The following is a 14897-nucleotide window of genomic DNA, read 5'->3' on the forward strand; positions in this document are numbered from 1 at the left end:
AATACCACCACAGTGGACATGTAATATATAGAACTTATAGGACTATGTGTAAAGATAACATCTCCGGTCAGGTTCACACTAGCGTTCGGCAGTCCGTTCTGTGGTTTCCGTTTTCTGCATGCAGAAGACGGAAACCTGTAAGACTGGGTCCGGCCGTGAGTGGTAGTGAGCGTTTTAAGCTCTCTGCCGCGAAACCATTTTTATTTTTTTTTTAAATCGGACACAGAGTACTGCATGTCCAACTCTGTGTCCGGTTGTAAAAAAAAATGGTTTCGCGGTGGAGCGCATAAAACGCTCACCGCCACTCACGGTCGGACAGCTTTCAAACCCATTCAAATGAATGGGTATGAAAGAGTCCTGCAGGCTTCTGTCTCCTGCCTCTCTTTTGTGCAGGAAACGGAAACCTGCAGACCGGGCACACATGTGAACGAGCCCTAGGTTGGGATTTTTTTTTATTCAATACAAACACAAATTAGATTTTAGACCTATCTGCAACTGCTAGATATAAGTAGTATACAGACGTACAAATATACAGAATGCAGATAAAACAGCAGACATTTATAATTATATCAGATGCACGTCTAGTCTGCTGAATTCTATTTACATCACCATCAATACAAACAGTGACCAGCAGACCCCATACATTTATAATGGAGCCTGTTAAGGTTTTTGAGGTTTTGTCACCAATAATAGATCTTCTTGCTGAAAACCAATGGAACCATTAATAGGAGGCTACAATGCCTAATGTGGCATTAACACTTGCGCTGCTGTCCACCCTTTGTGTTTCCGTCCTCTTCAGAAAAACTGCATAGGGGACGGTTTCCCGGTGGTCATTTTAAAAACCCTTTCAGATGAAGAGGTTTTTAAAGCAAATTGCCGGTATCCATATGCAGCCTCTCCACGGTGAAACAGTTTTTTGGTTTTTTTTGCATGGACAAGGTCCTGCTTGCCCGACTTTGTGTCCATGTAAAAAAAAAACTGGTTTCACCACGAAGAGACTGCATACAGACACCGGCAGTTTGCTTTAAAAAACCATTAATTTGAAGGGGTTTTTAAACTGACCGCTGGCAAGCTGTCCCCTATGCAATTTTTAAAATTTTCTGGGGATGAGGATGGAAACCCAAAGGGCGGACAGGGGCGCAAGTGTGAACACCCCCTTAGTTGTTTTGCATTGCTTAGCAGTTGCAAGATTATTTCAGTACTAATAATTCAGTATTCACATAACATTATTCTATCATTTTGTCTATCCATACCCATATCCATACGGTATGTGGTTTATGAGTAGATCAGAGGATGTTAAAATTACCTCATCAATGGTTTTCTGCTTTAGCACGCGTTTCACTGCAACTTTACAGCTGAAATGAAAAAATATCAGAAAAAATAATTGCTAAATAGAAATTCTTTCTGTATAAAAAGTGAAGTAAAATTATTTGGAGCAGTTAAAATATTGAATTACTTAGAGATTATTTACCTCTAAAAGAACGCAAAGAAAATTCAATTACCAACTTCTGATAGTTAACTACAACTAATGGCCTGAATAAGGTTATACCTTATTTTGCTAGCACATTCATTATTATAAATACGCATCTAATGTGTATAACCAGCTTTAGATCTAAGCCCCAGTTTCTATTAGGAGAGGCATCCACAACCTGAGACCTAGGTATGTTCACATTCAGTAATGTTCGCCACAGGTTTGACAGTGTGTAAAGACACACCCCATCGAAAAGGGAAATAGAAATGCCTAGTTGTCATTTTATCCATTTTCCTGAAGAATAATAGAAAAATGGCACAACGTAGAGTACAAAGAAAACAGACTTCAGAATTGTTACTTTACAAGGAATTAAGTATTTACTACAAAAGTCATGTCAGGGGAGCTGACCAGTCCTGTTTAAAGGTGTTGTCCCATCAAGACAATTTTTTCTATAGATACTCTCTGGGTGAGGCTGCATATTTCTTTTGCGTAGAGGTTCAGTACTACATGTCTGACATTTAAATGAATGGCCAAACATGTAGTACAAGGACATGAAGGCTTCTTCAGAGCAGGAACTGTACATTGTTCAATGAATCCTATTGGACAGAACAGCTGCCTAGTGAAGACAAGTCTAAGATGTATGAACAGTTGTCAATTACTTAATGTACCGCAGGAAGGAAATACTGGATGAAACAACTTTCCTAGCTACACTAGGCACTGTCTATAAGGTATAAAGGCAGCAGGGAGGACCTTTAGAACTATATACGGATATTGCTATAACTGCTCATCCCATTGAGTGATAATATGTTTATAATAAAGTTATATTCAGGAATGGTTAACCATTCTGTCTTTGCTATGGACCTGACCTGGATGGTATTTTTAAGAACACAGATGTTAATTCTTATCTTAATACTGACCTTCCAAGAGAATCATCTTTGTCAATATCTTTATCAAACAAGAGGAACTCAATATCCTGTCCAGGGACATCAGTGACCAATATCTGCAGAATAAGCACAATGTATGAGTATCATATACACTGGTAAAGGCTTCCTAGTATAAAGCATAAAGCTCCGCATGTAAATAATACCTCAAAGGTCTGATCCCAGCGTGGATTCAGAGTCTCTTTTATTACTCTGGTTTGCACAGATTTCCCTCCAGATCGTACCACAACATAGGGGTCAGACTTTCCTTTAATCATTCCTCCCATGAAGTTATCCTTTGCAATGAGGTTTTCTGCTTCAAGAACAAAAATGCGTAGTACGTTCTAACTCAAGAGAAAAAAAAATGTTACATATAAGTTATTTACAGAAATTTTAAAGGAGTTATACTGATATATAATGCCCATGTTTATTAAAGGTCAATTACTGTAAATTATGCTACGAGCAGATGGGGACATAACCTTACAATGTCAAATTAATGATGCCTTCCTATTTGGGTGACTTTATACACAGTGGCCAAATGTATAAAATCATGCACCACCTCTATGCGAGTTAGTGGAGGTGGTGAAAGGTACTTGGATTCCTACCAATGACTAGAATGAATGTGTATTTTGGATGTTATATACACCTGCAGAGTCTGTGGTCTGACTGTCTGTATTGTGCGCTGCAGTAATTGTCAGTAACAATAGAGCTCTGAGCTACTAAGCAGGATGTTTACTCTGCTCTGTTTCTTTAACAGCTAACAATACCAAATGTATTGTGTTTGGCATAATGATGGGTCATTCTGTGCAAATTCAGTACCCGGGAAATGTCACATCGCTGCCAACGTCACTTATAAGGACATGCTTTTGCTGAATATAGCCTAAGAATAATAAGGTAGCAGTAAGTACTATATAATGTCATATAGCTAAAGAAACAGTATGATTCAGAAAGAAAGAGCCGTCTTAGTGTGCAGTTTGGTCAGTTATATACAAGAAATCTGGAATTTGGAGAAAAACAGATCAAGTAAGGTCTCTCTGCTGGGAGCCCCATGATCGGCTGTTCTTGATGGGTAAAAAGCCTGTGCAACTGCCAATCTATTGTAAATGTATTGCAGTACTAAGGAAAATTAAATGATACATGTTACCCATTAAATCAATGGGACACAATTACAATGGTTCTTAGTATTCTTCTAGAAGTCAAAAAAGTGCACCTCTAAGGCCATTAGGCATGACTGATGGCAATATATTTCCAGAAATAAATGTATACGTTTTTCTAGTTAAAGAAGACCTTTCACCTCCTGGGGCACATGCGGTGTAATACACCGCTAGAAAGCCGACAGTGCACTGAATTCAGAACACTATTGGCTTCCCTGTTCTGTGCTCCCGGTGAAGAGCTATCAGTGCTGTTACTGTAGCTCTTCACTGTTAGAAGGGCGTTTCTGACAGTCTGTCAGGAACGCCCCTCTTCACAGTAGAGTCTATTGCGCTGTACTGTGAAAGGGGGCGTTCCTTACCGCCCAGCTATGACGCTGAGCGCACTGTCGGCTTACTAGAGGTGTATTACCCCGCATGTGCCCCAGGAGGTGAAAGATCCTCTTTAAGGAAAATGTTACAGATCATTTCTTTTAGGAAAAAGTCAAATCTTTATAAGTCATCCATCTGGATAAAAAAAAAAATTCTGATACAAAAAAGCTATGATGCTGGTTACCTATTTTTATCTGTGAAACATATACAGGAGTCCTTCATAATAAATAAAAACCATAGCTTACATCTGTACCAATGTAGGTATGGCTCCTACCTGGTGCACATATGGAGGTCCGTAAGTTATTAAGTAGCATGCATCTTAATAAATCAGGAACATCTCCACTTTGGTGCACAGGGGATCTAGGTTGTTATAGGAAACATTCCCACCAATATGTTACTTTGTATGTCCTCTTTTCTAGCATTTTAAGTTATGGTTCAGGCTAAATTCTATGTCTTATCCAAAATATTTTAAAATGGAATTGAATTACGTATTACATATGTAAGAATTATGTAACATTGAAATATAACATAGTATCTTACCTCTGTGCCAAAGTTTTCGGGAAGGGTGGTTTTATTTGGTCTTGGGGGCATATCCACACTGGACCCACAAGTTGCCTCCTCAATATCAGAGGTTTCAGATCCAGTGACTGCACAAACAGTGGGGTCCAAATACAGAATCTATGTGACAGGAAAAGAGTAGTTCAATTTGTGACTGTAGTTATATAAATCAGAGCAAATAATAAAACTAACAGAATGAACACATGCGGAGAGATGACTGAAGAAGTCTTGCAGCACTTTTTAGTCTGATGATTTCTGATGAAAACTGCAAAGCAGACTTAGGCGATGAATGACCACAGCCTTACCCTCATTACAATCTTCAGATAGATCCTGCTTCTTGGTCCCGAGCTCTCAAGCTGAAACCACTGGTCTAGCGTCAACTGATCAGCGGAAAGGATCTTCGCTAGTGGAATTGACAAAGATCCCAATGATTGCTGTCGATCATCATCTTTAACCTGGTTAAAAGAAGAAAAAAAAAAAAAAAAACACACATCTCTTTGTATATCAGCCTTGCATCTTGCAAAGTGCAGTAGCAGTACTAGAAAATATCTGATCTCACCTGAATGTCAAGCTCATGATGGTTAGGATTGCGTAGAAAGAATCGGAAAGGCTCTTCCCATACAGGACTATTTGTCAACCACACGGTCTGCAAAGTCAACCACCACAGTACATTACTTCAATGCTATACACATCAGTACAGGAACAAGGTTAAAATCACTTTGTTAGGCTCTGTTCACATTACAGTCATGAATTCTGTTTTAAATGTAGCAAAGACTAGTATGACAGATCCATTTATAAGCAGATCCTAACAGATTGTATTGACTTAGAATGGCTGTGAAAATGTATTTAATCATGATCTCATTGTGATACGTGATCATGTACACTCATCCCTGAAAGAGAACCTTTCACCGCCTCCGCCACGCCCAGCTCTTTGCGCTGCTCTTCCTATTCCAGCACAGTTAGAATTTTTTCTCTAGTCCCCATTGTTCCTGAGCAATAAGTGCAGTTAGTTTTGGTGCCTCATATGCTATTCAGGCTCTATAATGCTATGTGGGCAGTGTCAGACAGGAACAGACAAGGGGTGCGATTCTGTGCTCTGTCACGGTCTACCTGTGATTGGCGCTCTGACTCACATCCTCTTGCCTGCTCCTAACTGACACTGCTCAGGTGATACTATGGAGACTAAATAGCATATCAGGCATCAACAATAACTGCATTGAATAACCTACTAATGCTAAGGCCCCACATTGCGGAAACGCAGCTTTTTTTGTTGTAGATTTTGCTGCGTTTTTTTGAGCCAAGGCCAGGAGTGGATTGAGCAGAAGGGAGAACTATAAATGCTTCCTGTATATTTCCCATTTCATTTGTAGCCACTTCTAGGTTTGGCTCAAAAAACCGCAGCAAAATCTGCAACAAAAAAAGCTGCTTTTCTGCAATGTGGGGCCTTAGCTTAAAAGATGCTAAAAACTGGAGTTGGTGAAAGGTCCTCTATAAGCAGAATGAACAGTCCCATATCCTGATGTGTTATATCTTTATTAACATTTTATTTTATTCTCCATATGTATGAAAGTGAACGTTACTACAGTGGCACTTACTTTGCTTTCATGTGTCACGTCTTGTATTGATAATTGTACCATAGGATTTGGCTCTTTTCCTGACTTCTTTAGCTAAAAAGTGAAAAAAAAAAAGGCATAAAAAGGATGACAATTGATATAAACAATATGAAAAAGATAATATTATTATAAAGTAAAAAAAAAAAATCCCCCAAAACTAAAAGAACCCGTTTTGTTAACTGATACCAACTAAAAGCTGTTTAAAATGCTTTGTGCCTCAGGGTAATCTCAGCAATGTACGTGTTCTCCGCTAACTGTATTATGAGGTCAAACACTGCTCACTTCTATTATAGAAACCTAGTAACATGAGATCTGCTGTATGTTATTACCATACTAAGTCAAACATATCACAAAAATGAAGTTCCCTGCCCTCCTTATGCCATATCAGAGAGTGGTGCAGGAGTCCCTACTGGGCTCCATAGGTCCTTCTGTTACATAAAGTATACTAACTATTCTAACTAGCAGTGTAGGTAGGGGCCCCCTTACAGATTTTGAATTGGGACCGAGGAGCTTCAACTTACACCTCTGGGCCAGGTTGAATTCACATTTGTACACAGTGTTCTATAGTTGTCTACATTAACAACTAGTCATCTACAGCTAGAACCATTTATTTCAAAAGACCTCACCAAACGTACTACACAATGATGGTGTGAGTAAAGTTTTAGGCTGGGGTGTCACGAAGTGTTTTATCGTTACTGCAAAGTGGATGGGATTCTAGTGAATACACACATTGCAAAAAAAATAACTGTTGCGGAAGTCGCAGCATGTCAATTATACATACGGAAAAGCCAGTGGTTTCCCTATAGGTATAACTGAAACAAAGTCCACAGAGGAAAACTCTGCAGACTATCTGAGAAAAGTACAGCAGGAAAAACCGTCATGCCTTGCCACCCTGCGTCTTTTTGCTGCAGCCTGCTATGTGGAGCCGTAGCCTTAAAGTGGTATTCTGATTTTCAAAACTCTTCCAAAAACAAGTCAGCAGTAACTAAAAAACATAGGATGAGGGGTCAGCATCAGAAACAAGGGGATGGGAATAACCTACTGTAGGGTGTCCTGAATTAACAAAACTATATCTGTATCTATGGCACAGATATCTCTGCAACAGAGAAGCTACAAAGAAGAGAGTCTGCTGAATTCAGAGCAAGAACAGTTTTCTTATGGTATATAACATGTCCCTTGTTAGAAGACATGAAAGGTCCTTTTTAAAGGGTGAAGCTTTGGGGATTGTGGTCTGGTTTCCACTCTTAAATCCTAACAGAATTCACAAGGTGTGAACATGGCCTTAGTATTGTGGTGCAGTGCGCATCAATGCTACATTAAGAAAAACATGTCAAAATCTCCTAACACCTACTAATTTGACTCTTTACAACAGTCCAGCAGATACACTGTTTATATTGAATGTGACTGATGATACCTAGAGGTGGCCAAACACCTTTCACTGATGTCAGCTGAACACACTCTATCTCTTGACAGATATTCCTATCAACCCACCCCCAATACATCTGCATGCTCAATGTTCTCAATAGGGAAAGGACAACTAGCCTGTGCTAGACACTTCTGTCCTCACCAGACAACTTTACTGGCCGCTTTTCTCCTAGGAGAACAAATGATGCACAATCCTTCATTCTCCTGGCATCTGCCATTAGACAGTGTAGGGACAACCGCCATGAAGAGTGTTCAGTCCCACCAGACTAGCGTTCATATAATGCATATTGATACTACATCACTAATCTAAATATACAACACTGCTAAATTGCTTTTATCCACTGGTTACTGTTTTCTTAGTTCTAACAACAAAGTCAGGCACACAAATTCTCTCATCTGATACAAATGCCTCTTTGTCTATAAATGTCACTTTCACAGGCTCAAAAACAGAATTTAGGGGCAGCCGTGAAGCGTAGCAAACTGTCAACGCAAATACATGCAGCCATGGAAACATCAGGGCAGGCAAATAAAGCCGAACATTTGTAATGTGCCACATTTTCATTATGTTCATGTTAAGAGAACACGGCGCAAGCTTCATGATTAGCCAAGGGCAAAAAATGTTCTCCACTTTTCTAGAAAGAAGTTTTGCATGTGTTTGATCTCTGATGATAGCAAAACAAAAATCACTACGTAGCAGTACACGCCCTCAATACACACTATATAATTCAGAATCAACTAGTACATGAGGATTTTGTACAGCTACGGTAACTTGTAACACATATTATACATTACCCATTATGTAAAACAGGTTTTATTCACATTTCTAGGCATCTAGTATCTGTATAAAACACTATAGGGGCTCAGTAAACCCCTTTTAAAATGTCATCCCTCGCCAAATAAAAGGGTAGGGCTGGCTATACACATTAGAAAGTTGTTCCGATGACTGCTATGTCTTCTCATACTCTTACACCTCCCTGCAGGATGTTTCTCTCTGCTGACACATTATATTCTATGGGGTCCATGGATAACCGCTTTTTTCAGCGGATGGGCTCTCCATATTTCAGGTCCCTATGCAGATATGAACGACGGAGAGACGAATGCTAATTAGAGATGAGCGAACAGTGTTCTATCGAACTCATGTTCGATCGGATATTAGGCTGTTCGGCATGTTCGAATCAAATCGAACACCGCGTGGTAAAGTGCGCCATTACTCGATTCCCCTCCCACCTTCCCTGGCGCCTTTTTTGCTCCAATAACAGTGCAGGGTAGGTGGGACAGGAACTACGACACCGGTGACGTTGAAAAAAGTAGGCAAAACCCATTGGCTGCCGAAAACATGTGACCTCTAATTTAAAAGAACAGCGACGCCCAGCTTCGCGTCATTCTGAGCTTGCAATTCACCGGGGACGGAGGTTTCCGCTCAGTTAGCTAGGGGTTAGATTCTGGGTAGGCAGGGACAGGCTAGATAGGAAGGAGAAGACAACCAACAGCTCTTATAAGAGCTAAATTCCAGGGAGAAGCTTGTCAGTGTAACGTGGCACTGACTGGCTCAATCGCCGCAACCCAGCTTTCCGCGGATCCTGAATGGAATACACTGTCAGTGTATTCCCGTATACCCGATATATACCCCCGATACCCGTTCCAACGGTGTGCCTGGTATACAGTGCCATTGTCTCACTGGGAATTCAAAGAATATATTGGGGTTATGTGCACCCACAATTTTTACTACTGGTATACAGTGCCATTGTCTGACTGGGAATTCAAAGAATATATGGGGGTTACGTGCACCCACAATTTTTGCTACTGCTATACAGTGCCATTGTCTTACTGGTAATTCAAAGAATATATTGGGGTTATGTGCACCCACAATTTTTACTACTGGTATATAGTGCCATTGTCTGACTGGGAATTCAAAGAATATATGGGGGTTACGTGCACCCACAATTTTTGCTACTGCTATACAGTGCCATTGTCTCACTGGGAATTCAAAGAATATATTGGGGTTATGTGCACCCACAATTTTTACTACTGGTATATAGTGCCAGTTTCTGACTGGGAATTCAAAGAATATATTGGGGTTATGTGCACCCACAATTTTTACTACTATATAGTGCCATTGTCTGACTGGGAATTCAAAGAATATATGGGGGTTACGTGCACCCACAATTTTTGCTACTGCTATACAGTGCCATTGTCTCACTGGGAATTCAAAGAATATATTGGGGTTATGTGCACCCACAATTTTTACTACTGGTATACAGTGCCATTGTCTGACTGGGAATTCAAAGAATATATGGGGGTTACGTGCACCCACAATTTTTGCTACTGCTATACAGTGCCATTGTCTCACTGGGAATTCAAAGAATATATTGGGGTTATGTGCACCCACAATTTTTGCTACTGGTATATAGTGCCATTGTCTGACTGGGAATTCAAAGAATATATTGGGGTTACAAATACCCTCATTTCTTGCTACTGCCATATAGTGCCAGTTTCTGACTGGTAATTCAAAGAATATATGGGGGTTACGTGCACCCACAATTTTTGCTACTGGTAGATAGTGCCATTGTCTCACTGGGAATTCCACAAATAATTTGGGGATTCATTCACCCTACATCTCAGGCTCTTGCCATATTCACCCAGGTTGTCAGTGCTGCACCAGCTCGTTCCCAGACAGCTCGGCCCGAAAAACACGTTACCTATATAGAGGATTTGGACAATGAAGACAACATGTTCTAAATCTAATGTCTGCACCTTCTCCAGAATTAAAATAAAGGCAGCGTTTAACTTTCAAATAGCACTGCACAAAGGAAGAGCTTATCAGCTTGTCTCATGACATGCTACTGAAAAGTGTCATTTGTGTATCTTAATGTAAATATAGTTGTATAAGCTTTTTGGGTTTTAGGCACTGCCAAGTTATTTATTACCACCCGCTCCCTTATAATGATGATGACGCCAAAGTCACTGTGGGTGTTCAGAGCTCACAGCTTTGGTTGACATTTGTCTTGCTCTCTGTCGGTACCAGCTGTCTTTTTGGATACCGTAAAGTTATGTTGACTTTATTAACAGCTATAGAAGCTTTAGCCAGTTTGTGACGGTGTGTAACCCTAACAACACTAAGTGGGATACACATTAATAGTCAGTCTATGTACGCTAAACGTATCACTGAAGTAATTTTTTTTCCCTCTCCCCTAATATAAGAAAGGAACAGACATTAGACCTAGACCGGGGTTCGAGGCTTGTAAAAATCCAGTATTATTTGTTCTTCATGATGTGAAATATGTGTTGAAAAGCAACCCAAGATGAAGTCAGCCATGTGTGCCAGTGTGTTACTTGGCATGCCTTTGCTGGCCCCAACTGTAAGGGTCACTCTCCATTTCCTCCATTTTCCACTCCCCTTCACACCATTTGTGGTGAAGCAATGGGATGCACTGAAGTGCACCCTCTAGCCTCGTGTGGGATAGGGACATCAGATGCCACTCCAACCCCCTCGTCTTCCTCCGCCAGCCAACGGTGCGAAGATGAGAGGAGTGTGCTCTGAATGTTTTCTGCCTAGCAGAGGCTAGTTCTCACTTACGAAAATGGCCCCACTTTGACCTGTATATCAGGCACAATGGTGTAGGTTTCAAAGAAACATGGCACCAACAAGTTGGAAAACGTGGGCCATGCGTGGACCGTGTTTGAGTCTGGCAAGCTCCAGATCTGCTACCAGGTTCCAGCCATTATCACAGGCGCAAAAATGCCAGGCCCCAGGTGTAGCAGGGAAAAAAAAAATGCCATCTCAGCCAGGATGGCATCCCTGACCTCGGAGGCACTGTGCTGTCTGTCCCCCAAGCTGATGAGCTTCAGCACCGCCTGCTGACGTCTCCCCACGCCAGTGTTTTAGCGTTTGCCGCTAGTAGCTGTGGTGGAGGTAGCAGCGTCGTAGGGTTTCAGTCTACTCCTGCCATGGCCTGGGAGAGGAGATAGGCCACCCCAGTTTGCACCCGGGGAACAGACTCCACCACATTCACCCTGCCTGTCATTAAAGATAAGCACTGCAGCATCCCTGACCACAGGCGCTTGTCCATGTGTCGGTGGTCAAGTGGACCTTGCAGCAAAGCGCAGAGCTCTGGGCCCGACTGATGTTATGGGACACATGCAGGCGCAAGGCAGAGACAGCACACCAAGAGAAGTAGTAACGGCTAGGCCCAGCATAGGGAGGTGCCCCAACTGCCATCTGCTGACGGAAGGCCTGGGTCTCCAGAAGCATAAACAAACACCAACATCTCCAGGGCCAGCAGTTTATCGATGAGGCTGTTAAAGGCTTGGGCATGGGGGTGGGTTGTGTTGTACTTCTGCCTGCAATGAAAAGCTTGGGAAATGTGGAGTGGCTGGGAAGAGGCGCATGATGGTGCAGGCCAAAAGGGCTCATGAGGGTGAACTCCCCAATGTGTCAGAGATAGGTGTGTAGGTGTCCTTGCATCATATACTTGCACCATATTTGGCTTTGGAAGTTAATTTTGTGCCAAAAAGTGGTTAAGACAGCGATCCCTCAGCTACTCCCGTTACACTGTCTATTGAAGTTACCATCTGTGGAAGTGGACCACCATTTCTAAGATCCCAAAGGAAGCAGGCAAGAGATGTGCAGTTCAGAAAAAAAGATGAGAAAATAAGTTTAGGCTGTAGAGCACAGAGGGATCGGAGAGGACAGAGCTGGTGTCGGCCAGGTATTCCCACAACATGCGCCTATACTAGTCCCTCCTGGTGACACTAGGCCCCTGAGTGGCAGTAATTTGTCCAGGGGGGCCATTAACGTGTTCCAGACCTAGGAATAAGTCTTCCAACAGGGTAGAGTTTTGCATGCCTTTGCTTCTACCCACTGTTTTTGCTGCTTAGCTTCCCTCCACATCTACACTGCTTTCACCCCTAAACATCACCCCAGTTTATGCCTTTGTTTCTACCCTGTTTTTTTTGTTGAATTAGCTTCCCTCCACATCTACACTGCTTTAGCCCCTAAACATCACCCCAGTTTATGCCTTTGCTTCTACCCAGGTTTTTTGTTGATTTAGCTTCCCTCTACATCTACACTGCTTTAGCTCCTAGACATCACCCCTGTCCATGTGGGGTCGGTGGCCTCGTCATCCACCAACTCCTCTTCCAATTGCGCACTGCCCCCTTACTGCAAACCGCACATGACCACAGCTTGCCTTGATGGCAACTGTGTCTCATGATCCCCACTTAGGTCCAGACAAGTCGGTGGCGGGTCCAAAACCCCAAAATTGGAAGGAAATGGCAGATGCTGCAGTATTTCTAACACCTGTTCCTGGTGCTCGGGCCTGGTCTGTGTTGTACCCTGCACCCTGCTTAACGCAGCTGCCATATCCGAAGTTGTGCTGAGCGCATGCTAATGTTTCGTGTCCAGTGCAATGGATGGGATGGGATTTCACATAAGTCTGCCACTCATGGTTGAGCAACTGAGGGAGTTGACTTTGACGAACCCGAGGGTTTTGGAGTTGGAACTACATCAAAGGTCTGTGCTGCTCACACACTCTGCTCAACACATGATATGTTTAGTGCCAGCAGTGTGGAGACGTCGCACAACAGCCGTTGTTCCAGCAGGTACAGGCGTTGTAGGAGTGCATAGAGGCTAGCAGCGGCAACTATACACTTTAAAAACTATCCGCACAAGCGCCACACTTTCACCAGTAGCTCAGGAACATTGGGGTACCTTTTTCAAAAGATTAGCAGCAATGAGTTAAAAACGTGGCCCAGGCATGGAATATGTTGCAGGCTGTCAAGCTACAGAGCCAATCCCAGGTTACGGCCATTATCACACATGACAACATGCCTGGGCCCAGGTGCAGTGGCAAAAACCACATTGCCGTCTCATCGAGGATGGCATGACTCACTTTGTAGGCAGTGTGCTGTCTGGCCCCCAAGCTGATGAGCTTCAGCACGGCCCGCTGACGTCTCCCCACACCAGTGTTGCAGCGTTTCCAGCTCGTAGCTGGGGTCAATTTAACAGCGGAGGAGGGTGGTGTTTCAGCCCTCCTCCCAGGAATGTTGTGTGGGGAGACAAGTCAGGCCACCACATTTTGCGACCCGGTCCACGCCTCAACTACATTCAACCACTGTGCCCAAATTGAAAGGTAGCGTCCCTGTCCGCATGCACTTGTCCATTCGTAACTGGTCACATGGAACTTTAGGGCTAAGCGCTGAATTTAGGGACCGCCTCATGTTTGGGGGAAGTGCTGGTGTGGACGGCACAGTGCGGTGGCGCAGTAGACACTCTGCCCAAAAAGGGCAGAGTGTCCCCCAGCCGGGATTCCAACATCTCCTGGGCCAGATTTCTTGAGATGAGGCCGTTGAAGCCTTGGGCATGTGGGTGGGTTGCGCTGTACTTTAGCATGAAATGAAAGGCTTGGGAGATGGGGAGTTGCTGGGAAGAGGCTCATGATGGTGCGGGCAAAAGGAGAAATGGCAGGAAAAGGTGAGGATAAGGGTGAACTCCCCAAAGTGTCAGAGGCAGATGTGGAGGTGTCCTGGCTGCTGGTCTGGACTGCAGCGCCAGCCCTGTCAACAGTGGGAGAGGCAGTGGCCGCCAGGCCAAACGACGATTATCCTGCGCTTGCTCTCACCCACTGAGCCCAGGGCTTGCCTTCCAAATGATGGCACCCGCAAGAGGTGGTGAGATTCCTCTCCGCAGATCTCCAAACCATCTTGGACTTGCAAATTGCACTAAATTTGTCATGTAACTGACATGTATATGATGAGTCTATCCATTGTCTGTTCATTTTGGTGAAAGTCAGCCTGTCAGCTGACAGACAGCTGTGCTTGTCAGTGATGATGCCACCGGCTGCTTGTACCCCCAGTTTTTGCTGCTTAGCTTGCCTCCACATCCACACTGCTTTTGCCCCTACACATCACCCCTATCCATGCCTGTGCCTCTAGCCATAAGTCTGCCACCCATGGAAACTCATGGTGCAGAAAGTGAGGGAGCTGACTGAGGAACCCTTGGGTTTTGTAGCTGGTACTCCATCAAAGGTCTCTGCTGCTCACACACCCTGCTGAACATACGGTATCTAGGGTTAGAGCGTGTGGTGACCTCGCACAACAGTAGGTGCTTCAGGCAGATGTAGGCCTTGCTGGAGTGTATTGCGGCTAGCTCCAGGTACTGTAGACTTGGGAAAGTGGGTGTCCAAGTGCCGCACTTTCACCCTTAGCTCAGCTAATTTGGGGTATGTTTTTAAAAATCATTGCACCACTACATTGAACACGTGGGCCAGGCATGGAACGTGTTGGAGGCTGGCAAGCTCCAGAGCCCTCCAACAAGACAAAAAAGCCTGGCCCCAGGGGCAGCGGGGATAAACAAATTGCCATCTCATCCAGGATGGCATCCCTGACC

At 43.4% G+C, this 14897-nt stretch overlaps 1 protein-coding gene and 1 long non-coding RNA gene across 2 annotated transcripts in view; one reads left to right on the forward strand and one right to left on the reverse strand.

Moving 5' to 3' along the window:
• LOC142195709 (uncharacterized) overlaps positions 1–14897 on the forward strand; it is a 293946-nt gene that overhangs the window by 213574 nt on the left and 65475 nt on the right. The gene's annotated exons all lie outside the window — the stretch shown is intronic.
• ESYT1 (extended synaptotagmin 1) overlaps positions 1–14897 on the reverse strand; it is a 68738-nt gene that overhangs the window by 12387 nt on the left and 41454 nt on the right. The window contains exons 14-20 of the mRNA XM_075265615.1: positions 6068–6139; positions 5032–5118; positions 4778–4927; positions 4455–4592; positions 2559–2735; positions 2389–2471; positions 1307–1355 (exon numbers count right to left, since the gene is read on the reverse strand). Of these exons, the coding sequence (XP_075121716.1) occupies positions 1307–1355; positions 2389–2471; positions 2559–2735; positions 4455–4592; positions 4778–4927; positions 5032–5118; positions 6068–6139 (756 nt within the window). The remainder of the gene's footprint in view (positions 1–1306; positions 1356–2388; positions 2472–2558; positions 2736–4454; positions 4593–4777; positions 4928–5031; positions 5119–6067; positions 6140–14897) is intronic.

The sequence above is a fragment of the Leptodactylus fuscus genome, chromosome 2 (assembly GCF_031893055.1).
Source record: "Leptodactylus fuscus isolate aLepFus1 chromosome 2, aLepFus1.hap2, whole genome shotgun sequence".
NCBI classification, from domain to species: domain Eukaryota; kingdom Metazoa; phylum Chordata; class Amphibia; order Anura; family Leptodactylidae; genus Leptodactylus; species Leptodactylus fuscus.